At 37.4% G+C, this 27,055-nt stretch overlaps 8 protein-coding genes across 13 annotated transcripts; 4 read left to right on the forward strand and 4 right to left on the reverse strand.

Annotated features, from left to right (window-relative positions):
• Nucleotides 1-2,851: 2,851 nt before the first annotated feature.
• Nucleotides 2,852-3,947, forward strand: LOC104718515 (large ribosomal subunit protein eL32y). Its single transcript, XM_010436276.3, has 2 exons — nt 2,852-3,036; nt 3,455-3,947. Exons 1-2 carry the CDS (start codon nt 2,947-2,949, stop codon nt 3,764-3,766), a joined length of 402 nt encoding a protein of 133 aa, XP_010434578.1. The 5' UTR covers nt 2,852-2,946; the 3' UTR covers nt 3,767-3,947.
• A 540-nt stretch (nt 3,948-4,487) lies between these two features.
• On the forward strand, nt 4,488-6,237 carry LOC104720265 (uncharacterized). Its single transcript, XM_087468537.1, has one exon. The coding sequence runs from the start codon at nt 4,597-4,599 to the stop codon at nt 6,235-6,237; it is 1,641 nt and encodes a 546-aa protein (XP_087324663.1). The 5' UTR covers nt 4,488-4,596.
• Nucleotides 6,238-6,640: 403 nt separating this feature from the next.
• LOC104718516 (uncharacterized) lies at nt 6,641-9,145 on the reverse strand. Of its 4 annotated transcripts, none has more exons than XR_756392.2 (5): nt 8,698-9,076; nt 7,434-8,092; nt 7,252-7,350; nt 7,107-7,169; nt 6,641-7,015 (listed from the first exon to the last, which is right to left on the reverse strand). XR_756392.2 is itself a non-coding variant. In XM_010436277.3 (4 exons), the coding sequence occupies exons 1-3, from the start codon at nt 8,795-8,797 to the stop codon at nt 7,258-7,260; spliced, it is 852 nt and encodes a 283-aa protein (XP_010434579.1). In that variant the 5' UTR covers nt 8,798-9,145; the 3' UTR covers nt 6,641-7,015; nt 7,252-7,257. The 4 variants fall into 4 exon arrangements, 2 of the variants coding, with proteins under 2 accessions (XP_010434579.1, XP_010434581.1); XR_015568651.1 differs by lacking the exon at nt 8,698-9,076 and adding an exon at nt 8,450-8,631; XM_010436277.3 differs by lacking the exon at nt 7,107-7,169 and having other exon boundaries at nt 8,698-9,145.
• A 521-nt stretch (nt 9,146-9,666) lies between these two features.
• On the forward strand, nt 9,667-12,297 carry LOC104718517 (SH3 domain-containing protein 3). The gene is made up of 10 exons (XM_010436280.3): nt 9,667-10,121; nt 10,402-10,524; nt 10,673-10,742; nt 10,845-10,999; nt 11,079-11,180; nt 11,259-11,456; nt 11,531-11,593; nt 11,671-11,760; nt 11,849-11,923; nt 12,018-12,297. The coding sequence occupies exons 1-10, from the start codon at nt 10,062-10,064 to the stop codon at nt 12,135-12,137; spliced, it is 1,056 nt and encodes a 351-aa protein (XP_010434582.1). The 5' UTR covers nt 9,667-10,061; the 3' UTR covers nt 12,138-12,297.
• An 87-nt stretch (nt 12,298-12,384) lies between these two features.
• Nucleotides 12,385-18,104, reverse strand: LOC104718518 (ABC transporter B family member 9). Of its 3 annotated transcripts, none has more exons than XM_087469441.1 (13): nt 17,770-18,104; nt 17,103-17,643; nt 16,890-16,944; nt 16,628-16,803; nt 16,320-16,541; nt 15,992-16,230; nt 15,386-15,911; nt 15,008-15,281; nt 14,286-14,925; nt 13,976-14,204; nt 13,620-13,886; nt 13,270-13,533; nt 12,385-13,187 (listed from the first exon to the last, which is right to left on the reverse strand). In XM_087469441.1, exons 2-13 carry the CDS (start codon nt 17,358-17,360, stop codon nt 12,543-12,545), a joined length of 3,795 nt encoding a protein of 1,264 aa, XP_087325567.1. In that variant the 5' UTR covers nt 17,361-17,643; nt 17,770-18,104; the 3' UTR covers nt 12,385-12,542. The 3 variants fall into 3 exon arrangements, with proteins under 3 accessions (XP_087325567.1, XP_087325565.1, XP_087325566.1); XM_087469439.1 differs by having other exon boundaries at nt 17,103-17,367; nt 17,770-18,102; XM_087469440.1 differs by having other exon boundaries at nt 17,103-17,367; nt 17,644-17,993.
• A 1,821-nt stretch (nt 18,105-19,925) lies between these two features.
• On the reverse strand, nt 19,926-21,212 carry LOC147935968 (uncharacterized). Its single transcript, XM_087468538.1, has one exon. It carries the CDS (start codon nt 21,210-21,212, stop codon nt 19,926-19,928), a length of 1,287 nt encoding a protein of 428 aa, XP_087324664.1.
• A 1,507-nt stretch (nt 21,213-22,719) lies between these two features.
• LOC147935969 (uncharacterized) lies at nt 22,720-23,900 on the reverse strand. Its single transcript, XM_087468539.1, has 2 exons — nt 22,823-23,900; nt 22,720-22,748 (listed from the first exon to the last, which is right to left on the reverse strand). The coding sequence occupies exons 1-2, from the start codon at nt 23,898-23,900 to the stop codon at nt 22,720-22,722; spliced, it is 1,107 nt and encodes a 368-aa protein (XP_087324665.1).
• On the forward strand, nt 23,082-26,212 carry LOC147935970 (uncharacterized). Its single transcript, XM_087469442.1, has 6 exons — nt 23,082-24,120; nt 24,208-24,284; nt 24,376-24,427; nt 24,568-24,823; nt 24,949-25,486; nt 25,589-26,212. The coding sequence occupies exons 1-4, from the start codon at nt 23,899-23,901 to the stop codon at nt 24,586-24,588; spliced, it is 372 nt and encodes a 123-aa protein (XP_087325568.1). The 5' UTR covers nt 23,082-23,898; the 3' UTR covers nt 24,589-24,823; nt 24,949-25,486; nt 25,589-26,212.
• Nucleotides 26,213-27,055: the final 843 nt, after the last annotated feature.

The raw sequence follows: 27,055 nt of genomic DNA on the forward strand, positions 1-27,055 counted from the left end.
TACTTAGGTCTATGTTAGCCTCTCAAAGTCAAACTAACAGAAGTCATAACCAATTATTTTTCGGTATTATTGTATCCACTCCACATAGCTTGCAATCCAACTATGACATCATAGCCTCAAATTTTTTACAGTTCTTGCAATCCAACTATGATAGCTACTGATATTTTATATATATTTATATTATTACTATTTTAAATATTATCATTAATTTGAATTCTGTTACTGAAATTTGCGGCTTCTAAAACTCAAATCAGCAAAATCTTTTCTTTATTGCTATGAGTGCATTGAATCACGCCAGAAAATAATACAATTGGTAAGAGTTTTTAAACCACCTTAATTATCTGTGGTTTAATTTCAAACCATTTTTAATATTGGTTGATTTAGAGATTAAAAAACGAAAGAAAATAGACAATAATTGGTTTTGTTGATGACTTAAAAAATTGGTGGTTAGAGTACGTTCAATCTTACCACATTTGGAAAAAAATTGGAAATGACTTATGTTAGTTTGAGATTAGTAATCATCATCCATGATTGATAAATGCCATATTTTACATCTAAAGTAACATTGCATTATCACAACATATTTTGTACACTCAAGTTCAATTTGTTATTGTATAATCCTAAACGGAAACTCATGTTCCGTTTTCAAATTGCAACATAATCATACCTTTTTTATTCAAAAACTTAATATATAAATATTTTAGAAATATTAACATTTATGATATTTAATTTTGTATCTTGAAATAGCCTAACTAATATAAGATACATATGAATATAGACATTTATGAGGTAAATCAATTATTTACTAAGGCCATGAATGTTTTTAGTTTTATAGTTTTTTTTTTTTTTGGTTTTTGATTTTTTGTATAGATTTTAGTTTCTGCACAATCTTGAATGGTAACTAAATTCATATCCACAAAATTGATAGCGCCTTTGTTATGCATTCTTTGCATTTTGCTTACAAACCCTTATTGGAACTCTTGAAGTGACATCCGTCTTTCCCACATCGATCTAGATTTCAATTATTTCATAGTCAAACTTTTTGTTATTATTTTGAATTTAGTTTTTTTTTAAAAGGTCCTGTAAGTTTTTTTTTTAGAATCCCACAAAACTTGGTTGTTGGATTCTATTAACAAATAAGCAAAATCACTTAAAATCTGGTTTTCCTAATTTCTAGGAAATCTATTTTTTTGGAATCATGAATGGCTTAGTTTTTGCAAAATAAAAAAACCAGAAAAACTTGTTCAAAATCTGCAGCAATTAAAGGCCTAAGTAATAACATTTATTTATATTGATTTATGAGGTAAAAATAAATAATAAGATTTATTTCTATTTAATTAAGGACATACAGTATCTATATTATTATTTTCACAACATTTTTTAGAAGAATGCTTGAAGTTTGACAATATTTACATCATATGCCATTGTAATTAAAACATTTAATACAAATTTTTTAAAAAAAATTAAATTAGGAAAATCGAGTATGGAAATATATATTTCCCTAAATATCTAAACAACATCAATTTCTATTTTTATTTTTAATTACAAGTTTTAAAATATTTTAATGAAAAAAGAAACTATAGTATCTTACATTATTCAATTTCGATTTTCCATAATTGGTTTTGACATTATACATGTTTTCCATTATACATAAATTGTTTAATGTTTCATACGTTAAAATGGATAGAGCAATTGATGTCAAAATGGGTAGAAAAAAATATAAAAATAAACTAATAATGTATGATTTTATTATACTACGTATATATATTTTGTTTTAACCTCCACAAAATGATATATGTTTTTTTGAGTAAAAAAGAGGTGTCATTTATAGAGTATAATGTCAAATACAAATATATATATATATATCCTATTGCACAATTTAAATAGTGAATACATCAAATTTAGTCATATGAGTAATATCAATAATATTACTAACTTTGTGATAATAAAACTAAATCTGTGTAAATATCAATAACAATACTAAAAAAACAACAATAATTTATGGAAAATTATATTTATCCACGGGTCCAAACCTAAAATAAAAATAATCATAAGAATGTGATGGGGATTATGTTAATATTAGTACACTTCTATATTTTTGCGGGTTGGTTTAAAAATACAAATAAAATATTTTAGAACTTAATTTTATATGAAATGAGTTAAAAACCAACACTAACCCGCTCCATCATACTCATATACAAAACTAACTATTTTTTTTAATAACTATTTTTTTTATATCCACGGTCCAAACTTAAAACTAATTAAAAATAATCATAAGTATGTGATAGGAATTAGGTTAATATTAGTACACTTATATATTTTTGCATGTTGGTCTAAAAACACAAACAAAATATTTTAAAACTTAATTTTATATGAAAGGAGTTAAAAACCAACACTAACCCGCTCCATCATACTCACAGACAAAGCTAACTAATTTCAATTTGATAAATAAAATTTAAATAATTTTATACTAATTAGAAAGTATTATACATATTATCAGATGTTTACTTTCATAACAACTAATTTTGATTGATTAAATTCCAAAATAAAAGAATTTTGATTAATTAAATTTCATATGAAAATAATAATTTTTAAATAGATAAAGAAAATAAAATTACAAATATCTCCATATTATTGTAAAAAAATTTAAAACATATATTTGATCTAACATAATGTTTTTAGTAAGTTATATAAAATATAAAAAATTACATAATCCTGCTGAACACGGCGAGTTTAAAATCTAGTACACTTAGTTTATCAAGTGGTAAAAAATAAAAAAGGCCGGAAAATAAACTTCTATTGGGCCAAAAAATGAGCCCATATAGAATGGAATATCAGAAAACCCTAGTGTACGCTTATAAAAGGCATTTTTAGGTTTGTTCAACTCCGGCTGTCTACTACTAACGGAGTCGCTTTGAAAGAGATCTTAGGAAGAAAGAAGCAAAAATGGCGGTCCCGTTGCTTACCAAGAAGGTCGTGAAGAAGAGGTCTGCTAAGTTCATCAGACCCCAGAGCGACCGTAGAATCACCGTCAAGGTATCCACTTTTCTCCTCACTCGATTCCACAGAATTTATACCTAGTTTCTTCTTAGGATTTTAGAAGATCAATCTCTAGAGTTCTATTCATCGAAATTATAGGTAGCTGAGTCTTAAAGTTACCACCCTTAGGATACAATATGGTGGTTGATTTAAGTATTTTGATTTCAGTCTCTGTAGTTTGATTCAAGTTTTAGTTTTTGATTGAGACTCTTATGGTCTTATCTGTGAACATCTTCCATTGAAATGATGGTTCAACTTAAGCTTGAGTACTCTCATCAACATTGTTCACTGAGGTTGATTCTAGTTTTGGTTTTGACATGTTTCTAGTAGAAACAGCTGTTGATTTTGGAATGTTCTTGATATGTTTTGTGGTGATTTCTTACATTTAGACAATGTGGTTTTGACATGATATCAGGAAAGCTGGAGGAGGCCAAAGGGTATTGATTCGAGGGTGAGGAGAAAGTTCAAAGGTGTGACTTTGATGCCCAATGTTGGTTACGGATCTGACAAGAAGACTCGTCACTATCTTCCCAATGGGTTCAAGAAATTCGTTGTTCACAACACAAGCGAGCTCGAGTTGTTGATGATGCACAACAGGACTTACTGCGCTGAGATTGCTCACAACATTTCCACCAAGAAGAGGAAGGCAATTGTTGAGAGAGCTGCTCAGCTAGACATTTGTGTTTCCAACAAGCTTGGTAGGCTCCGTAGCCAAGAAGACGAGTGAAGAAGATTACGAAGAAACTGAAGCCTACTTTAGTCGTTTCTTCTGTTTTGTTGCATTTCCATTTTGTTATAAGACTATTTTTAATTACTGTTGTTTGGATTGAACAAACATGAGTTTTGGTTTTACTAGTATGAAGACAGAACAAGTTAAAAGACGTTTTGGTAAAACTATTTCAGATTCATTTACTTGTCCAATAGAATCAACCTTTTTGGTCTTGAATTCATACCATATAATGAGAATTTATCAGAGAGGACACTGTACTTTTAAGATTCATAGTTTCAACGTCCCATGTTGTCGAGTCGAGACAATGTTCGCCATGGTTATATTGAGGCCAAACTCTATCTAGCGTGTGATATGCCAAATGTTTTGTTTCTGAGAGCCAACATGCCGTTACATTTGTTAGAGTGGGTTACTTTATAAGATGGATGAGTCGTGTCATTTATCAACGGTTCAGGTTCCTTATTAGGTGCAAAGTTTGTATCAGTCAGGGAACCAAATCACGGGTTTTCAAAAAGGGTACTTTTTCCCCATGGGATTAACGAGGAAGAACACTTTAATGGAGAGGCACTGAATCTGTTCGACGAAATGCCTCTGAGAGATGTTGTACTGTGAGAATGTAGAAGAGAAGAAACGTGATTTTGTTTTTTTTTTTACGTTTGACTTGTATAAAAAGCAAATATATATATACACAACGTCAGCTCAAACGTCTTTGTATAAAAAGACTACTTAGTACATATCGAAAGTCTCTCTCCCTCTCTCTGTCTTTTGTTCTCTCTCTCTCTCTCCCTCTCTCTCTCTCTCTCTCTCTCTCTGCTTGCTGAAACCAGAAGATGAATATCAGAGATTCGATTGAAGATACTAACGAAGGAGAAGAAAGTGAAACGGGGAAGACCAAGAAGAAGATGAGTCCTGAATCTTCAATCTTTTCAACTCTGCTCGCTGATATTGAAGACAACCCAACGATATTGGAGGGTAAACAGATGAATTTGACCGCTGAATTCTCAATCTTTCCAGCAATTGACGCTGATGGTGATGAACAGAGTCCAACGATACTGCAGAATAAGAACAACAAGAAATTGAAGACGACCCCAATTGACTTCACGAGTACGGTACCAGAAACCCTAACTCAGTCAGATTCGATCGACGTTCACAATGAAGAACTAAAGATTATGAGATCTGAAACAGAGATCATAGGTCAAACGAGTGATCGATCTGTGTCTTGTAACCCTGGTAACGATAGAGAATGTGATTGCGTAGAAGAGGGGAAAGTGGAACAACGTGAAAAAGCTAAGTTTCTTGCGGATGAGGTTATTGAGTGGCTCTTGAGAGATATGAAAGAATCCGAAATCTCCACTGGTACTGAAGTCTTGGCGTGCAACGTAAGGGATGGTGACATACTCGAGACTATTGATGAGATGTTACCAATGATGATTGGTGATGAAGATGAACGGGTGAATGATACAGACGGTTGTGGTCGGGTTGATGAGTTTGTTGACAAGGTGTTAGAAGAGATTGAGAAAGATGGTAGTTACTTACACTGGATTAAAGATAGTTATATGTTTGGAGGGTTGCTTGAGAATGTGATCAGAGATAGATTGAGAGAGAAAGCTGAGAAGGAAGAGAAAGAGATTTCTTCATGGATCTCTAATGGAGAATCTGAAGTCGAAACTGGGGTTGCAGAAGAAGAGAAAGAAGAAAAAAGGGATGTTAAGGAGAAGAAGAAGAAGATGACTCCAGAGGTGGTCATAATGGAGAGAGCTGAACAAGAATCAACTGAGACTAAACGTGATTGTTTCGAGTATAAACGACGGTTGAATTTGATTGAGAAACTGAGAGAACGACATGAGGATCTGATGCAGAGGAAAAGGAAAGCTGCTAGATTTGGATTGGAGCTTTCGTTTCTTGCGGCGGAATTTATGTTTTTGATACCTAATGAGTTTCTTGCTAGTGAAACTGGAGATTGCAGTATGTGTAGAAAGCTATTTGGGGTCAGTGAAGATGAAAAGGGTACAAGTGTAATCATAGGAAAGCTTGAGGAAGTCTTTGAGATAGTGATTTGGAAGAAGGAGAACAAGGAACATGATGTGAACCTTCCTGAATCTTTTTTTAGGTATGATGATTTCATTCGTCGTTGCGCAAATGCAACTCGAGCCTTGGGAAAGATTGTTTGGGCTATGAGAAGGGATCAGTGTGAAACACTTAAGCTTTCTGATTTGGATTGTTTGTTTGAAGATTTCGAAAAAGTGTTGCTGAAGGTAGAGCTGAAGCTAGCAGAGATGAAGCAAAGGGTGTACAGATCTGTTTCTGCGGATTATGAGTCGTTTTCGAAGTCAGAAAGGGATGATCGTTTTCTTGGAGAAAAGATCATGAAGAGGGCCATTGCTGATAATAGATTTGGGAGATCAGTGATTGGATCTTACTTAGTAGAGATATGGCGGTCTTTGTTTCAAGCAGAGGCATTACATGAGTAGTGAAAAAGAATGGTTCAAAGCCTTTTCTGGAGTTTTCGTGTTCTTGAACCAGAGATTTTTTTGTAGATCATTGATTGGTGAATTTGTGTAGTCTTAATCTCTAGAAATCAAAACAATGTAGATTCTTACACACGCTTTATGCGTGATTAAGGCTAATACTTCTTTTACACGCAGCTCACTTGACAATGTTATTGATGCTGATGCATATAGGGGTAAAGAAAATGCTATTTTCTTTTTGAAGTGATCATTTACATGAACTAAGAATCAAATGTACACATAATACAGAAGAATTTTATCGTGGGACAAAGTGTCCTCATGGTGGAGATAACACCAATAGACATTGAAGAAATCATGTTTTTTTCTTTTGTTTAGGGCGAAAGAGTCTCCAGTTGAAACCCGAGAATCCATAAACCCAGTCTTATTATACGTAAAACATGAATCATTTAAGTTCACCATAAACAGTAAACAGTCTCAAAGTCTCATAACCTGAGATAATAAAGACAATGCAGACAAGGAATCTTACATATCGAAACGGAAGACAAAGAAAGAAAAACTACAAAAGAAGCTGTAAAAAACTTATATAAAGAGCAGATACTGTAGTAGACATGTCTGAGCTGAAGACTATTTAGAAGTAGAGTACTCTTTCATGTGCGAAAAATTGTGATTTGATAGACATTCATTCATCAAGTTACTGAACTTTGACAGGTACTCGAGGGAGGAAACTGAGAATCCTTAGCCGTGATCTGCACCTTCCGAGTTTATAGGCAGCACACTGTTTCTGTCATTAGATAGAATATAACTCATCAACGACTCAAAGAGATGTGATTTTTCAGACAGCAACTGCAGGATTGAGGCTAGTTTGACAGTACCATTGATGTCTAACCAACTCCTGCTACTTAAAGAAATGCTTTCAATTGGCTCTTATCCATAAACTAAGAAACATATATGTAAAGACTCATGAAGCTCACAAAATCAGAGAGATTATGCATCCAACAATTCAAACAGAGAGGTTACCTGAGTTTATCTACTGGATCCAGTGACCACATCAAACAAGCCACAGCAACTTAACCATGAGGTTCTTTGCGCAATACCATGTGTTGGTCGCACGGGAGCCTGAGAGAAAACTTAGTTTAGTCCTTTTTGATAACATAAGCTATAAAAAAAAGGGATGAAGCCAAAGGGATAACAATAAAGACCTCTTCCTCATGAGATATGACAACATCAGACCCTCTTTTGTCTTCAGGAACACCGTTGGATTCTGGAAGAGGCGATGTTTTTTCCTCGCTTTCTTTCACATCAGAGTCGGTTTCACCAGAAGATGCCTGCCTAATCGCATCAGATGCAAGAGAAACTTCAGGGGCAATCTCAGTTGGTTTAGGCAAAGGGTTCTCGTCCGTCTCGTTTGAGGTTATAGTATCAACATGCGAGATTACAACCAGTTCTCCAGAGTTGGGATCACTAGGCGTAGCTGAATCCAACAAACCGGTATTCTCTACAATCGCATTAGCAGTACACCCCATAAACGGAGCATCTCCAGCAATCGGCACAGGTTCAACTGGCACAGAACTCACAGTAATCACTTCAGGAACCGACTCACCAGTCTCTTTATTATCATCATCAACCTTCTTAACTTCCCGGGACTCATCATCTGAGCTGCTGCTACTGCTGCTGCTACTACTGCTACTGCTGCTAGAGCTCTTGTCATGATCATGACTTGAATCAGTGATCTCTATGCGGTCATCAGTATCCTTTTCGATTCTGATAGCATCTTCCTCAGTCGATCCTGACTTCTTGTAGTTCTCCTGAGAGCTAACAGTACCATCATCGTTCTCCCTTTCACCTTGGCTTCTCGAATCTAGCACATCGGTTTACAAAATCCAATCAGTATCACTAACATAGTGACTTAACACTGTCTTTATTCAGATCAAATCTTAACTACCATCAAAAGAATCAACCCTCAAAAAAGAAAGAAACAAACAAAACTGGAAACAGCTACTAATCAAACCAAAGCATCAGAGGTAAAAAACAACTTCAACCATAAACATAACAACATCAAAACAAAACTACCCTTAAGGTTAAATCCCAAACCGAAAACTAGATTGAACCCAAATGAATTAACAAGCACAACATGCTAAAACTAACCGAAAGATCAGATTTTTTGACAGATTTGAATCCCTAAATTTTAAGCCTAAAAGGGAAGTTAAAAGGATACCCATTTTGTTTGGATCGGTGAGCACAGATAAAAAAAAAAAAAATCAAAACTTGAAGAAACCACTGTATAAAGAGTAAAAAGCTGAGATTCAAAGTGAAGCTAAATAGAAACAAACAAGAGAGGAAAGGTAGCTAAAACGTGTGTTGTGAGATTTGAATAATTGAGAAAACAGACAGAGAGACAAAAGAGAGAAAGTAGTGAGTGGAGATATATATGTAATGGGCTGTAAAAAGGAATTAAACAAATACCATGGTTGTTGTTGGATTTGAGATTGATTTGAGTAGAAGATGCTTCTTCTACTTCTTGCTTTTTCTTGGCTGCTTTCCTTTTTTTAGCACCTGAAGGCATGATTTTTGGTCCTTCTTCTTTTTTCCTAAGGTGGGGATCTCTAACAGCTATGGCGGATCGTGGCTTGTCTCTTTGGGGTTTGTTTCTCTCTGTAAAACAAGAAAGAAGAAGAAATAAAAATGGAGTCTTTGTTGTGGTATTTATTTTTCAAAACTCAAAATGGTAGAAGTGGGAAAGTTTTTTTTTGGGTGTTTCTTCTGCTTTCTCGTTTTTATTGAATTTTAACTTTGCAAAATTAAATCACTATAATTTGATTTGTTTTGTGCACGCGTTTGTTTCATTTATTTTCCGCGTTTGTTCCGCTTTTACTAATTTAGTCATTAATTTTAATAGATTTTTCCTAAAGTTAGTTCAAACAAATAATCTTACACTTTTGTTAAAACCGACTAATTAAAACAAAAAATTATTGTCACTTCTTAAAACTTCAAAATATAAACGAAAGTAAAAGTATGTTTAATAATCCTACAAAATATATACTTTTACACTATTGGTAGACTAATAAAATCTTCGTTCAGCAACTCTTTTTTTATTACAATAAAAATTAAAAACTTTACAACAACTTTTGGTATATTTATTAACGCGATCGATGAATATTTATAACTTCTAAAATATAGGCACCAAAATGGTCGTGAGTTGAGTTAATTTCGCCTTACTATAGGCTATTTAATTAACTAGAGTCAATATTGCAATTTTGATAAGGTAAAATATCTCACTGGAGTTTGTAGTCGGTAGTGTATAGGTTGTCTTTTCAGATTATTATTATTATTATTATGTTATGGCAGTTAGGACAAATGATATGGGAAGAGTGGGGACAATATTATTATACAAGTGGTTCTTAGTTGGCCATGTCAGATACTCTATTTCGTTATTTACCTCATACTTTAATTATTTAATCATTCATTAATTATCGTGTAACGTAACTAAAAAAGGTAACGCTTCGTTTGGGATGTTATAATTGTACATCTTCCTTAATATTCAATCGCGAACGCTCCAGATCAGATCGGTTCGGTTCGGTTCGGTTTAATCTCAGATATTTAATTCACTGGTAACCTTTCTCGAACCAGCTCCGATCGATTTGTGTGATGATTTCTCTCAGAGGATAATCAGTGAGAGACATCGAGTCGAAGAACATATTTAGAATCAGATCTGATCTGCTTTGTAAGTTTCTAAGCTAGTCTGATCAAAGTGAGATCTCCCAAGCTTGCCTCTGTTTGATTCCTGTAAGATCAATTTTGGGGTAAAATCAAAAGAGGAGGAAGTGACAATGGATGCTTTTAGAAGGCAAGCGAGTAAGCTCAGGGATCAAGTCGCAAAGCAGCAACTGGTAATTTTACCTTCTTTAATCTCCGCAAAACTAATTTCATTTCTACTGATTCAGCGAAACGCATCCCAATTTAGAACTCCTTTGTTGCGACTATAATGAATGATCTTTGGAATCTGCTAATTTTGGAGAATGTCTTCTTTCAATTCCAGAGAGTGTTTGATCTTGCAAGCTGCGTACCAATTTCGTGTTGTTAGAATAGATGATTTATGCATTTTGATATGTATAACATTCTTGGTGAGGTTTTCATTGATTTGTGTGTGGTAAATTTTGGACAATGTAGGCTGTGATCAAGCAGTTCAGTGGGACTGGTTATGAAAGCTCAGATGTAATGGTAATTGATGAGTTAGAAATGCAAAGGCATCATCAGCTCGATAAGCTATACCGCTCTACTCGTTCTGCAAAGGTTAAGACTTATACTGACTTCATGTTAATGGCATTGTCTGTCTTGAGACTGATCTCACAGTTTATATGAGTTGATTATTTGAGGGAGAAGGTTCAGTACGATTCATCTTAGCATAGTAACATCAAACTTATGTTATTGTCACTTTCAGGAGTTCCAGAGAGAGATAGTTAAAGCAGCTGAGACTTTTACCACGATCGGGCTCAGGCACATTGAAGCAGGTACCTTCTGAATGAATACCTATTTTATGTTACCTATCATTGGTTGTTCAATTACAATATGAGACATTTGTAAGGTTTTTTTTTTATCATCTTTAATGTCAGGAACCAAGTTGTCTGAAGACTGTTGTAGGTATGGGAACGAAAATAGTCAGAACATTGATGAGAATATTCTAGCCAAGGCTGCAGCTATATACGGTGATGCTCGGAAACATGTAGACAAAGAACAGGAAGACTTCAACAAGCTTTTGGCTTCTCAGGTTAGGCTTCGATTATCTGTCTTAATCTTAGTATGCTACGTAGATAGCAAGAGTAAACCTTTTTGTTAAATGCATTAAGGTTTTGGATCCTCTTAGAGCTATGGTTGCCGGTTCTCCTCTTGAAGATGCTCGTCATCTTGCTCAACGTTACAGCCGCATGAGACAAGAAGCAGAGACACATGTAATCTTCTTAAAATCTGAGTTCTATGATGATGTTGGCTATATTGTAATGTGAGTTAAAACTTTAAAAGCAAAACAGGCAACAGAAGTCTCTAGAAGGCAGGCACGTGTAAGAGAATCTCCGATTCCAGAAAATGTGGCAAAGCTTCAACTAGCAGAAGCTAAGATGCAAGAGCTAAAAGCAAACATGGCAGTTCTTGGTAAAGAAGCAACTGCTGCATTGGCCGCTGTTGAATCACAGCAACATAGACTCACTTTCCAGAGGCTTGTGGCCATGGTATGTTTTGCATACATACACACTGGATTTTGTGTCTTATAAAGATTAGTATTTACCGTATCGCTTACTTTTAGGTTGAAGGGGAGAAGAATTATCACTTAAGAATAGCAGCAATCCTTAGTGACATTGAAGCAGAGGTTAGTAATGGATGAATTGTCTTCATATCTGAGTCTCATCAAAAGCTCACACATTTTGGCCTTACTGCGTTTCTTAGATGGTAACTGAGAAACAACACAAAGAATCTGCTCCTCCTGCGATTCCAACAGAGAACGGCTCAGAGAAAACATCATACTTTTTAGCTGAAGTAAGTTTTTATATCTTTTCGAAATATCATCATCGCATATCTCAGACAAAGAGAAAGACTCTTTTCAACATATTTCTTCCCTCGACAGGTGGTTCATCCGTTTTCCGCTGCTTCAGAGAAAGAGCTAGACTTGAACAAAGGAGATTACGTCGTTGTCCGAAAGGTTCACATGTTATTACCAAAATCAAATAACTAGTCTTTGTGGTGAGAGCGTGAAACTTAACATGCCTGCTGTTTTTCTTTCCTATTATTCTCAGGTGAGCCAAACCGGTTGGGCTGAAGGAGAATGCAAAGGCAAAGCTGGTTGGTTTCCTATGGCTTACATTGAGAAACGACAGAGACTTCCTACAAACAACTTTGCTGCTGAAGTTTACTGAGACTCTTCTTCAAAGATTTCATTTTTTTTCCTTACATTTGTGTCTGAAATACTTAGTTTCGTTCAGTCATTTCTGCCAAAAAAAGAAATACTACTCTTGTTCATATTTGTTTGTCCAAATAGTGTTTACCTCCAAAAAAAAATGTTTCATTGGTACCCTATTGAAGAGTGTTCTTATTGCAGATTAAAAAAAAAATATTGAAGCTTCAAGTTAATAATCCTATGACTTGCAGGGGAACAATAACAAAAAGATAAATTAGGAGTTAGTAATTACTAATTTGACCACAAAGATTTTTGTTCATCCAATAACATTTGGAACCCACTCTGTTTGCCTCAAATTTATGAGTTTAACAGAACAAAATTAACGAATCAAATCTAAAAATTATCTCTTTCAGTCAAAAGTCTCTTAATTTGAAGTCATGTGCAGAGTGACAAGAGAAGCATAAGCACCACCTGAAATCTTCATTAGTGTCTCATGCCTTCCCTTCTCAGCAATAACGCCGTTTTTCACAACCGCGATCACGTCTGCGTTCTTGATCGTCGTGAGCCGGTGAGCCACAACTACAGTGGTTCGGTTCACCATAACTCGATCAAGCGCATCCTGAACCACACGCTCAGACTCTGCGTCCAACGCACTCGTCGCTTCATCAAGCAACAAAATCTTTGGATCTTTTAAAATGGCACGAGCAATCGCAATCCTCTGTTTCTGACCGCCAGATAGCTGAACGCCACGTTCTCCAACCGACGTTTCGTAACCCTGAGGCAACGAGCTGATGAAGTTATGTGCGTTTGCGGCTTTTGCTGCTGATACAATCTCTTCCTCTGTGGCTACACCGGTTTTACCATAAGCTATGTTTGATTTGATAGTCTCGTTGAACAGAATCGGTTCTTGACTAACCAAACCCATCTGTTGCCTTAACCAACTCAATTTAAACGTTTGAATCTCCACCTGATCGATCAGAATCTTTCCTGAATCCGGATTATAAAACCTCTCAATCATGCTTATCACCGTTGATTTCCCGCTCCCGCTCTCTCCAACAAGTGCAACGGTCTGAAAAGAAAAAAACAACCAATAACCAAATCTTTAACCGATTGAACCGAATTTAACCGGGGGAAAAGACTCTGTTTTTTACCTTTCCGGAAGGGATACTCAAGCACAAATCACGAAATATCTGAACGTCCGGTCGCATCGGGTACCGGAAACTAACATGTTTGAATTCGATATTTCCATGAACGTTTTGCAACGTTGTACCTTCATCAGAGCTCGAATCGATCTTCGGTTTACTATCGAGGATATCGAAAATGGAAGCAGCAGAGTCTTTAGCTTTGCTTGTATCAGGTGCCATAGCACTCGTTTGAGATACTCCAATCGCCATGATCGTCAATGCAAAAAAAACCTATAAAAATTAAATAAAGTAGATATCACTAAACCAAACCGGATCTTAAGTAAACCGAAACGAGAAATGTTTTCTCTTCTTCTTACCTTGAAGACTTCACCAAATGTGGCTTTACCTATTTGAATCAACCCCGCACCGCTGACGAAACATACACAATTGATGCAATAGAGAAAAAAGAAAGAGAAACCGAAACCCGCACCGCTCATAAGACCTAACCGGACACCGTTCTTCTTCGGTCCATCGCATTTTTGTTGGTATAAATCCATTACTTTGCCCTCTGCGCAGAAAGATGCAACCGTTCTTATGCTTCCAACTGCATCATTTGCCACTTGACTCGCTTCTTCATACATCGCCTAAACCATAATAATATCCATCAGTAAATTGAAATTGTGACTAAACCGGAACCGAACCAAAAAATGTTGTGACCATTATTACAGTAAACCTTAGCATCTGCACTGAAACCGGTCAGGAACTTGGTTTGAGCATATCCTTGGATGACAATAAATGGTGAGAGAGCAAGAACTATGAGAGCTAGCATCCAGTTCGCTGTAAACGCTATTATCAACCCAGTGGCTACAGTAGCTATGTTCTGTACTATTAACGCCAATGCATCTCCTACCAAACTCCTCACTGTTGAAGCATCCGTAGACAACCTCGCTCCAATCGCACCGCTGAAACAAAACGCGAATTTAATATTAGAATTAAAAACATACAGAAATACGCGTTTGTTTATATCATAATGTTATTTTTACCTGGAATTAGATGTGTCATCGAACCAACTGATTTCTTGATGAACCACTTTATCAAACGACATTGATCGGATGCGTTTAATCAGCTTTCCTCCAGCGATACCGAAGAAATAGTTTTGGATAGGGATCATGACGAAATTAGCTACACCGAGAGCGACATATATCAGTGCCCAAAAATGTGAATCTTTCTTCAGTATCGCTGCTGGTTCATAGAACATATTGATCGAGCTCGAAAGCAGTAAACCGAAGATGGGAAACAACGTTCCGTGAACCATTGCGGCAAGTGACCCGAGTAATAAAACCGGAATTTCTGGTTTGTTGAGGCGAGCAAGCCGTTTTAATGATACTTTCTTGTGTCTCACGGTTGTTTCCTCATCTTGGATCTCCTCGGTCTGGTTAACGCCAACGCCTGGTATGAAGAAATTGGAAGTGAGAGAGAAAGAGTGGCGGCTGCTCGATCTGGATGAATTCCGGCTAACTGATCTCCTCATCGCTGATGATAACCTACGACTTCCTGATCTCTCCACGTCTAAGCTTGTTTCAGGTCTCTCTGTTTCGTTAGCTTCTTCTTTTGATCCTTCTTGAAGACGAACAAGCTGTGAATACGCTCCCTCGGGATCTTGAATCATCTCATCGTGAGTTCCTGTAATTCACAATCGATTACTTATAGTGCACAATACCAATTTTCCAAATAGGTGACTTTTAGCACACGGTAACTTTAGTACCTTTCTCGACAATTTTTCCTTGGTGGACAAAGGCGATTACGTCCGCGGTTCTTATCGTGGTCAACCGGTGAGCAACCACAACGGTAGTACGATTTGACATTAAGTTCACGAGCGCGTCTTGAACAATACGTTCGGATTCTGCATCTAACGCACTTGTTGCTTCATCTAAAAGCAAGATTTTAGGGTTTTTCAAAATTGCCCTAGCGATAGCTAACCTCTGTTTCTGTCCACCAGAAATTTGCGTCCCGTGCTCTCCTACCATAGTATCCAAACCCTATAAACATAGAGCATTTCATTAGAAAGGTCTAAGGATAAAAAAAAATGCAACGAATACAATTCCCTTCTAATCTTATGTTCTGTATTGAAAATTTAAGGCACCTGTGGGAGTTTGTCAATGAATTTAGCGGCGTTAGCGAGTTCAATCGCAGTTCGAATCTCTTGATCAGTCGCATCTTCTTTCCCATAAGCTATGTTCTCCCTTATTGTGGTCGCAAACAACACAGGTTCTTGGCTAACCAAACCGATTTTGCTTCTTATCCATTTGAGCTGAAGCTTCTTCAAATCAACGTTGTCTATCAAAACTTGTCCTGATTCCGGATCATAGAACCTCTCTACTAGACTGATAACCGTCGATTTCCCGCTTCCGCTCTGTCCCACTAGAGCCACCGTCGTGCCATTCCGTACAAAGAGCGAGAATCCAGCGAAGATTTGAACATCAGGCCTTGCCGGATACCTGAAGTAAACATCTTTAAGCTCAATGTCTCCTCTAATGTCCTCAAGAACAGAACCGCTCATATCGTACGCATCAATCTTTGGACGCCTCTTGATCGTTTCAAACATTTTGAAAGCTGCCGCTCTTCCTGCGGCGAAAGCATTCAAACTCGGTGATGTTTGCCCTAATGACCTGACAAGACAAGGTAGCTTGATTAACACTTAAGATTGTATGCAATGAGTCAAGTTGAGGGATTAGAATCTCTAACTCACATTCCTCCTGTCAAGACCGCGAAAATTATATTGATGACTTGTCCGCCATTGTAACCTTTCTCCACTATTAGCTTTGCACCATACCAAACCGCTAAACCGTAGCTGCAAAACATCACGCCTAGCAATGTACCAAGGCCTAGACCAGAGATCAAACCCTGTTGAACCATAGTCTTGTAAGCGACCTCGAGCTTCCGTTCGTATTTTTCCGTTGCTTTTTTCTCTCCGGTAAACGCAACTACCTAAGGAAAAAATAAAACAGCGATTTGATCTAATGACACGGAGGTTAATGTTATGGAAAGGAGAAAGAGAAAAGAAGAGAAGAACCCACTGTTCTAATGGCTCCAATGGTTTGTTCAACTACATTTCCAGCCTCTGCGTAAGCCACTTGACCACGGCTAGCCATTTTAGACATGATCAGAGACATGGCTGCACCTGCCATCACAAGCAGAGGGATGCAACTCAAAAGAACCAACGTTAAAAGCGGGCCTTTAATAAATGCAATCGCGAATCCTCCAACGAAAGTCGTTCCTAGTTGTATGACTTTTCCAACCTGTGCATCAAAACCAACAGTTTTTTAAGTATCTTGTATTGCAAGAAATCATTTCTTCCTTAATTGTATTCAATTAGTAAAAACACCTTTTCTCCCATGGCGTCTTGAATCAAAATTGTGTCTCCGGACATTCTTCCGATGACCTCTCCGGTGGTTGTCTCCGTATCGAAGTAGCCTATATCTTGTCTTAATATCGTTTTCAGGTATAGACCACGAATTGTGGCGGATTGACGTTCTCCAGTAACCATCCAGCATGAGACCTCTGTTGAAGAATTTGCAGAAGAAACTGTTAACTTGGAACACAAGTTAGGGCAAAGAAATAAAAAACAGAGAGTAGTAAAAGCTTACGGAGGAAGGCGACGACACAAGAGTATACTGCAAGGTAAAGAAACTTTACAGCAACCTGTAAACGTGGTAGGAAGATTAATGGAATTATAGTCACTAAAATTTGATTATGTTCCACGCCAAAAAAAACAAAAGGTGCTTTCGATCTAATCAAACCCCAAATTTAACTAAATAAAAAAAAAGATAATCTATACTTAAAAAAAAAGGAACCCTAACCTTCCACACTTCTCTAACCATATGATCTGGATCGGTGGTACCAAAGGCGTCTATGAGCTGGCCGAAGATTAGAGTCATTAACGGCTGAGTAAGGCCGTTACCCATGGCGGCGAGAGTCCCGACGGTCATCAAAACTACGTCGGTTTTCTCGGCAAACGAAAACAGTTTGAAATACGACACTTTCTGATTCCCACCATCATTCTTCTTCTTGGTCGGGTTCTCCTCCATTGTTTCTTCTCTTTCCTCTTCTTTTCCCATAATTATCCTAGAGGAACATTAAAAAAAAAAAAAGAAGAGTCGATCGAGACTTTATAGGTATAATAAAAACTTTCACGGGATCTATGAGACCAAGGGAGATAATTAAAAAAATATAGAGAAGGCTTTATATAGTAATTAAGGCTTATAACGTAAAGAAAGAGATATCAAAATTTGATTACGCGTTCTTGAATGAAAAAAAAAAACAAAACAATCCAGACTGTAATAGAATATGAGAATCTTAGAGGGTTTCTAGAAGGAGAGAGAGAGAGAGAGATAAAGAGACCTGAACAGAAGAAGTGATGAGACAACGAAGAGAGAGGAGAAAAAAACTGGTGAGATTTCAAATACCGTTATGGGTTTTTTTTTTTTTAAAGATCTCGCTTATGTATAAGTCATAACACTAACTTACTTTTTTTTTTTTTTTTTTTTGGTGCTCGCTCGTCGTCTCTTCCTAAATATAGAGGTAGACAGTTAAATACTATTCTTTAGTCTCCTCCTCCTTGACGTTTGCGTTATGATGTTATTAAGGATTTTAAGAAATTAAGCGTTAGTTTTTTTTTTCTTAAGATATATGAAGAATTAAGAGCATTTCTATAGGGAGTTTTTCATCGAAATATCACACCAAAAATGTTTAAAAACAGTAAAATAATAATTTTTGATCAAATATATATGTTAGGATCGACTTTCATATATTTATGAAAAAAACCCTCTCTATCTCTCTCTTCAAAAATCAATACATGTCATATATCGTTTTAAAAATAGTTTATATTTTTATAATAAATTAAATACCCTATAGTTAGAATAGTAATTAAATATTTTATATTTTGCCACTTTTTTTTTTTTAGAAATCATAATATAATACTATCTATATATCAAACTCCATTATTTTTATTTGATATTACTTAAAAGAATAATATGCTTTTTAAAAAAACTGAGATTTTACATTTAGAAAAATTAATGGTTTTATTATTGTTATATCAACATGTTGCAATTAGAATTTAAGATTTTATTATTGTTATGTTTGTAAATAAATATAATTAATTAATGCAATTTAGTTCTTTAAAGTGTAAATTTGATAGGTTTAGTTTAGATGATATTAATTAATGAAAGGTAAAAATATAAAATATTTATTTAAAAAATAGTAAAGTTTTGAGAAACAAAATAAAATCATCATCAAAAGTACACTTTAAATGGACCAAATAAGGGAAAACAAAAGGACATACGGGTTTAGGATATTAGTCAAACATACTAGAGACATCATAATAGAAATCATGTAATGTAATAATATAAGAACATATTATAGTCTTCAAGCAACTTTCCAACATATATATTCCAATAAAATTTATCGATTCCGAGATTCGAATTCCCAAGAAATTAAACTATTGTTTATTCCATTAGGTTCCACCAAGTATATGAGCTAGACTAATAGATATTTTTTTCAGATAACAAACTAAATATTATTGTTATTCTTCACTCTTTATTTGCTTAGTTAATATTGTATACACACTTTCTTATGTTCTAGTTTTGTTATGAAGATGGAAAACTAGGAAGTATACGTATATATATAATATATTGATTGGTTTAGAGTTAATTAGAATCATATTAAACATAATTTAGTCATAAGGATTAAGGAGAACCCCTAGTGGAGAATCAAACATCTTTATATCCCCAAATTTGTGTGTAAACTTACTTTTGGAAAAGATGGTATGTGTATAGACTTGTAACTAATAAGTGTTCTCTAAGTGTATTAGTAGTGTATTACTCCTTTTCTTTTCATAATAAGTGTTTTTATGATTTAACAAAGATTTTCTTGTGTGTTTTTAAATGAAGATTTTGAAATAAGTACCAAATTTATCTCTATAATTTTTTTTAACGAAAGAAAATGATATACCATATCATTAAAGGTGTACTTGAAATTTTAAAGTTTTCTTATTGTGTGGAAATTGTATAACGTTATGCAAGAAATATATATCATGCGAAAACAACTACTACGGTTACGCAAGAAATATATATGTATATGAAATAAATATATGATTTCTACTTTATTCCATAATTTATATTCTTTTATAAATAAGAAAACAACTACTTTTACCAACAAAAGAAAAAAAAAACATTACTTAGGTATTTCTCGAAGCATGGGGAAGCTAAGTCATAACCCATAAGGATTGTTTGCCGCACATTGATAGAATGAAGCTAAAATTTCAGTTGTTATTGTTCCGAGATATAACTTGTACTCATGGCTTTTGTTTCTTCAAAGCAAAAATCCGAAAAGGATTGAAAGCAAAAACTAGGTTTGATTATGATTCGGTTTTTATGGTTTTACGGTTTATCGGTTTTATTAACCCGAAAGGAGACAAGTTTGCTTATCGGTTGTTATGCTTTCAATATTTGCCTTTTCAAAAATTAACATTAATATTGTTTTTTTAAGGGAAAATAAATTAAAAAGGAGAATTTGATTCTAATCTTTATAGAAATAATGGAAGAAAACTATGACGCATTAGGCATTACCATTACAAGTCACTTTTTTTTTTGGGCAAAATAGAAATGCTTCATTAAATAAAAGTCTCATACAGGAAGGGGAACAACCCCTTTAGCCAAAGCATCAACTTGTTGATTAAAACATCGAGGGATAAACCTAAAAGAACAGGAATTGAAAAAGAGAGATAACGATAGGATATCATGAACAATCCCATTACGTTCCTTGTGAGGGATCTTCAAATTAATGGCTTTGACTAGGGTTTGCGAGTCAGAAGCAAAAAGAACATCTCTGGAATTCGATGCAATTGCAACCCTTACCGCTGTGAGAGTTGCCTTGGCTTTGGATACCAGCGGAGATGTGACCATCGGAACAGGTGCAGCGCCTTCGAACACCGTCTCGCCCTGTTGGTTTTTGCAGATCCATCCCAGTCCCGCTTGTCCCCCTTCTTTCCAAGAGGCATCAGTACAACAGATTAAGCAATTTGATGTGGTTTGGGGGAATTGAAACGACAAGGGTCTTGACGGGGGGCTTGTATGTGGGAGTTGGGCTTCTTGCCACTCCCGGGCTCGAATTATGGCTGTGAGCAGAGCTTCCCTAGTGGAGATGCGTTTTTTGTTGAATAGGAGTTGGTTCCGAGAGGTCCATAAGATCCAGAGGATCCAAGGGGATAGAGGACCAGTTCCCACGCCCGACGGAGGTAAGCAGAGAAGTTTATTGGTCAGTTCCAGTCCCGATTTGATCGAGTCAATCTCTTCTATTTTCAACTTATCTTGGAAAGGTGCTAATTCCCAGATGTTCCGTGCAAACGGGCATTTGAAAAGGGTATGCAGGGCTGTTTCATCGGCCTCACAGTGGGGACACTTCGGATTAGCATTTAAAACGCGGGATGCAAGAGTTTCACCTACAGGTAAGGCATTGTGAATCGCTTTCCACAGTAGCAGTTTTATCTTTGGTGAGCACTTTACCGACCAGATCTGTTTATGCCAATTAAAGGATTCCAGGGTCACAGGTAGAGGATCTATGATCTTGTCATCTTCGTCTTTCACAGCTTCAAAGTATCCAGATTTAGCCGAATAGAGACCATTCTTCAAAGGGAGCCACTCCCATACATCTGGTGCGTCTGTCAAACTTGGATTCAGGTTCGAAATCTGGTCTTCATAATTTGGTAGGGTCTCGCGAATAAGCTCCTTATTCCATTCTCTTGAATCTGGCAGGAGAAGGTCAGCAACCCTTAGGTGTTGAGCTGCTTCCGTGGGAGGTCCCATAGGCGCAAGTGGAGATTCCAACGACAACCAGGGGGTTCTCCAAACTGATGTTGATTCTCCGGTGCCTATCAACTTTCCAAGGTGAGGTTTCAGTAAGTCTCTGCCCATACAAATACTCCTCCATCCGTGTGAGGCTTAATTAGTGGCCACACAGTTAAGAATATCATTCTCTTTGCAGTACTTGCCTAAGAGAACCTTTGCAAAGAGGGTGGAGGGTTTTGTGAGTAGTCTCCAACATAGTTTGGCTAATAGGGCTATATTAAACGCTTTGATATTTCTGAATCCCAGACCTCCGGACTTGTAAGGTTTTGTCATTTTTCTCCAAGCTATCCAACTCATTTTCTCTTTTCCTGTGTTTGTGTCCCACCAAAACCGAGTGAGAGCTGACTGTATCCTTTTGCAGAGAGAGTTTGGCAAATGGAAGCAGGACATGGTATACGTGGGCATTGCAGCCAACACAGACTTGAGTAGAGTGAGTTTACCCGCAGTGGATAGAAAGCGTGAGGACCAGCTCGCAGCTCTTTGCTTGATACGATCAACAATGGCGGTGAAGAGATCTTTTTTCTTCCTTCCAAACAGTTCAGGGAGACCAAGGTATTTACCTTGTCCCCCCTCTTTTTGAATATTTAGATCTCTTTTAACTCTATCTCGAGTTTCTTGTGATGTTTTTCTTGAAAAAGTTATTGACGACTTTGATTGGTTTATCATTTGTCCCGAGGCACTCTCATACTTCCTCAGGATAGACATTAAATTTCTGCAGCTTTGCTGGTCGGATCTGCAAAAGAACATGGTGTCATCAGCGAAGAGAAGGTGATTTATTCTGGGGCTTCCTCTTGCTACCCTGAGTCCTGGTAGGTTTCCTTGTTGTTGTGCTTTTGAACAAAGGCCAGATAGCACCTCGCTGCAGATAATGAAAAGATAGGGAGAAAGCGGGTCGCCTTGTCTAATGCCTCGTTCAGGGGTAACTAGGCCTTTTGCCTGTCCATTGAGTAGGTAGGAGTAAGTGATTGTAGATACACATTGCATAATCCAGGTTATTAGGATTCGATGAAACCCCATTCTCTCTAGTGCTGCTTCGATAAAATCCCATTCAAGTCGGTCGTATGCCTTGCTCATGTCAGTTTTAACTGCCATGAAGCACCGTTTTTTTGCTTCAGAGACTTTGAGATAGTGTATAGCTTCATGCGTGATAAGTACATTATCTGAGATTGCTCTTTGAGGCACAAAAGCAGATTGGTTTTGAGATATGCATGCATCTAGTACTGGTTGTAGTCTCCTGGCCAGTAGTTTAGAGATGATCTTGTAATACACTGAGCAAAGTGCTATTGGCCTGTAGTCCGAAACCCTTTCTGGTACAGTAATCTTCGGGATTAATCTCACATGTGTGTGGTTTATTTTTGCAGGTAGGGTCCCATTAATGAAAAAGGTTTGGATCTCAGCCACAACTTCATCCGCTAGAGTCTCCAAGTTCGTTTGGAAAAAACTCGCAGAGAACCCATCGGGTCCAGGGGCTTTGTCCGGGTGGATAGAGAAGCAAGCCTCTTTGATCTCTCCAGGTGAAGGTATAGCCGTCAAGGCGGCATTCATTTCTGGTGTAATACATGGGCTCAGGGCTTCAACAACCACATTTCTCCTGTCTCTTTCCTGAGAGGTGAAAATCTCTTTGAAGTAAGTGGATATGGCCTTAAGGATGTCTTTTTCCTCATAAACTGGAGAACCTGTGGGTGTTTCTATGATTGAAATGGAGTTGATTGCTCGTCTACCCTTTGTTGCAGCATGAAAATAGTCGGAGTTCTTGTCTCCTAGAGCAAGCCACAGTTGACGACTTCGTTGCTTCCAGAATTCCTCCTCTTGTTTGTAAGCTCTCTGCAGATTTTGATTGAGTGTATCTATAGAATTTTGACTGGACTCGTCAGAACTCATAGCCTCCTCCAGCTGTTCTCTAAGCGATATTATTTCCTTTTGACTGTTCTGTAGCTGGATTCTGCTCCAGTTTATGATAGCTATTCGACAAAAATGCAGTCTCTTGTTCACTGGTGCATCCGGATCAGAGAACCATGCTTCTTTAACTAATTTTGTGATCTCAGGTTTTTCTTTCAACCGTCTATCATATCTAAATAGTCCTTTTCTTTTTTTCTTTTCAGGATTGAAAGATGTAACCAGGGGTCGGTGGTCAGAGCCCTCAAAATGTAGATACTCACTTCTTCCAGAAGGGTAGGCAAGGATCCAGTCACTATTTGCCATCGCACGATCCAATCTGCATCGAACAACAAAGTTGTTCCTTTTTCCTCTCCAAGATAAGAAGTTTCCACAGTGTTTTAGATCGTATAAATCACATGAAGACATTAGGTGTCTCAGGTCAGAGAAAGAGCCTTCAGGTCTAGGTGGTCCACCAACTTTCTCCTCATTGCTGATAATATCATTGAAGTCCCCCGTAAGAAACCACGGGCCAGTTCTTGACGCTGCAATGTCCTGGAGGTTATTCCAGACATGAATTCTTTGTGATCTGTCTGGTTCTCCGTATAAGAACGTTGAGAAGAAGCTTCTGCCCTTTGATTTAACTTTTGTATCAATGTAGTGTTGGTCTGCAAATATAATTTCAACTTCTATGTTCTCTTTCCAGAAAAGAGCCAGACCCCCAACAGCAGGAGTGGATGGTGGCACTAGATGGTGATGCGCGTAATTAATCCATTGGAGGGATTTGAGGACTGTGTCAGATGGGTTTTTGGTCTCCATAAGGAATAGGATGTCAGGATAGATCTTGCGACGGATCTCCTTCAGGCGCTGGATTGTCATGGGATTCCCCAACCCACAACAATTCCAGCTCACCATCCTTAAGGAAGAGGAGGTGATGGATTCTGAAAATCCATCTTTGTCTTCTTTACTGCTGGGATCAAGGCTATCTTTGGAGGACCTGAGGAGTTTAAGGTTTGGTTATGATCCGCTGAAGACCCTTGTCCCCGTTGATCACTCAGATTTGGTAAATGAGCTCTTGATGAGCTTGGTCCCGCTTGAGGTTGATCCTGTTTTTTTTACCCTCTGGATGTAGAGTTTTTCTTTGGTGAGCCCTGGATTAAATTTCGCTTTTGACTCTTTGCCCCAGAAAGCTTTGCAGGGGGTCTTGAGGAGGTTTTGGTGGAGGACTTACTTACTGGGGGTCTCCCTCTTCCTCTTTTCGAGGTACTAGTCGCATATTGATACTGACTTTCACTTTGGGTCCTCTCAACAGTAGGTAGTCTCCTCACATCCTCAGAATTTTCAATATCTCCAGGCAGAGATTGATCAGGAGGAGCCAGGGTTTCTTGAGCTGCTTGGATAATCTGGTTAGTTGTTTCCTCTGTTAGATTTCTTGTCTCTCCCTGAATAACCTGGTGTCGTCTAGCTGCACTTTCAGTAGGATCCGCACAAGATATATATTGTACTGTAACCTCCCGTAACTCGGATAGAACCTGATCTTTTGTAGGGAGAGCAAGGGGAGGGATAGAAGTCGTATCCTTTGAGAAAGCTCCCTCTGCTAGTACAGTAGGGGTTAGAAAGACAGGAGTGTGTGGTCTATCAAACATTTGATCTTCAGTATCGCGCTCCAGGGGGGGGGGGCGGCGTGGCCTGGATGAATCAGACCGCTCTGGGGTCAACTTACTCTGGGGGTGTTCTTTCTCCCTCCATTGCCAGTTCAGCCTCTGGTGACGACCCTCATCTCGTGGGTACGAGTGTTGCCGGTAAGAGTCTCTTCTCTGTGATCTTCTTTGATAAGGGTGTGATCTTTCTGAATATCTTCTGGGGGCCTCTACCCTCCTACTGGCATCACTACGGTTTGACACACTATAGTTTTTACTATCTGCAGGTTGGGGTCTATGGATGCGAAGATTATGAGCGGGTGAGGACTGGTGCCTTGACACAGAATGTTCAGAGGGTTCTACTGGGGGTCGAAAGTTGTTTTCTGGAGTAAAGTAGTTTCGGCGCACACCCTGTGGTGGGGGAGGGGGTAAGGGTGACTTTTCTAAGACAGGATTATCCTTGACCATCTTCAACCCCGGACAGGACCTCATGTCGTGTGTAAGCCTTTGACAGTGAGTGCAGTGATTTTTCAGGCTTTCATATTCCAGGAAAACTACAGTTTCCCTTCCATCAGAGAATTCCACAATGGTTTCTTTCACGAGAGGCTGGAGCCCGTCTACTTGGAGGCGGATCCTGGCTGAAGCATTAGTAATTTATGTGTCTTCAATTTCTCTGATTTCTTTGCCTATAGTTTGTAGCATAGCTGGTTGCCAATAGTGTTTCGGGAGGCCTTGGAGCTCAATCCAGAAGGGGATCTTAGACGGGAAAGTTTCAGAAACCACAGGTTCCCATCTCTGGAGGATGACCATCCACTGGTCGAAATGGTAAGCTCTGTTGTCGAGAACTTTTTGCATATCCTCTGCATAGTCAAATCTAAACTGGAAGACACCTCGACCTAAGTCTGAGCCTACTGCTTTTCCTTTCAGTGTCCAACGGTTAGCTAGAAATGGAAATAGAAGCCAGAGGCGTTGAACAGAGGGGTTTGTTAAGCGTCCTAAGAGGGTAAGAGAGTTTTCCTCTATCTGACCAGAGGTGTTTAGTTCCGGTGCACGGATTCTTCGTCTCTGTGGGGGGGGGGAGAAACTCGCATCGACCTCTTTGCCCTTAAGGCGGTAGGGGATTCAGAGAGGAAGGAAAAAACTTTTGTTCGTAGAACCAAAACAAGACAGACAGTCAGGTTGGAGAGTGGTATGGGGTTGTTGGCGGTGGTTGGACGGGTAGACAGACGTGGTAGAGGTAAGGCTTCGAGAGGATACTAGGCGATGGGCTTTGAGGCGGGAAAACAGGAAAAGATTTTGGTTCTAAAGAAGGCTTTAAAAAGGTTTCGGATCCTTTGTGCTCTTGAGTTAATGGGGTGAAGGAGATGTAGTAAATGCAGCTTAGATTACTGAAAAACCAAACTTAGGTTTCGCTTATGGATGCTCTCATATCTGCAAATCATGTTTGAAAATTCAAAAGCTTATGTTATGAACCAGCCATTAAAAATAGGAGGCATGTTTCATTTACCATTACAAGTCACATCACACATTATTTATCAAAAAAATTTCACTTTTGTTGTCAAAACTAGTCACTTCTCGACTTTTGAAAACTAGTCACTTCTTTCACTACATAAGACAACGTCAACTAGCGACAAAGTTTTATCAATCATTAACCTCTTCGCTAGCTAAACAAAAAGGTCGCTAAATTTACTTACGAAAGGCTACTATTTTTTAACTATTGTTAAAAAAATATATAATTTTTAAATAATATTCGGCGGTGGTCTCTCGAGCGGATTGGATAACGTTCAACTGGTTATGAACTTCTCTAATATTATACATGTCAAGTGACATTACCATATTTCCAATTTTGACTTTCACAATTCTGTTTCAGCGATGGATGAACAATTTATATTTTAATCACTTTTTAGATAATGAAAATTTAGAATCCTTGTAGAACATCTGCTTAATTAAATTATGTTTTTGTTTTTTTTATAAGATTCAAATTATACAAATATTCCTAGTGAAAAAATAAAAGATTTCACAATTCAGATGCACTAAGAAGTGATAAGTTAAGCGATGAAGATTAACGATATATTGAGTAGTTGACAAAAAAAAAAAAAAAAACTTTCGTCCTGGTATATAAACTAAAAGGAGTGGTTGACAATTAAAGCAAATTTAAAAGAATTCTTCCGAATTACTTCATCATATATATACTTGAAAGGTATTATACCATTCGAGATTCTTTGTTTTACGGCATATAAACAAGCGAGCCATGCAATTATGTCTTTGCAGTGAATCAAATAATCTTATATCTTTACAAAATCTAACGAATACCACATAAACTTAAACAAAGACGATGGGGAAGTCAATATATAGTCCCTCGATCGAACTATGGTGTCAAAATAGCTTTTTCAG

Source organism: Camelina sativa, chromosome 10 (assembly GCF_030686135.1).
Source record: "Camelina sativa cultivar CO46 ecotype springtype chromosome 10, ASM3068613v1".
NCBI classification, from domain to species: domain Eukaryota; kingdom Viridiplantae; phylum Streptophyta; class Magnoliopsida; order Brassicales; family Brassicaceae; genus Camelina; species Camelina sativa.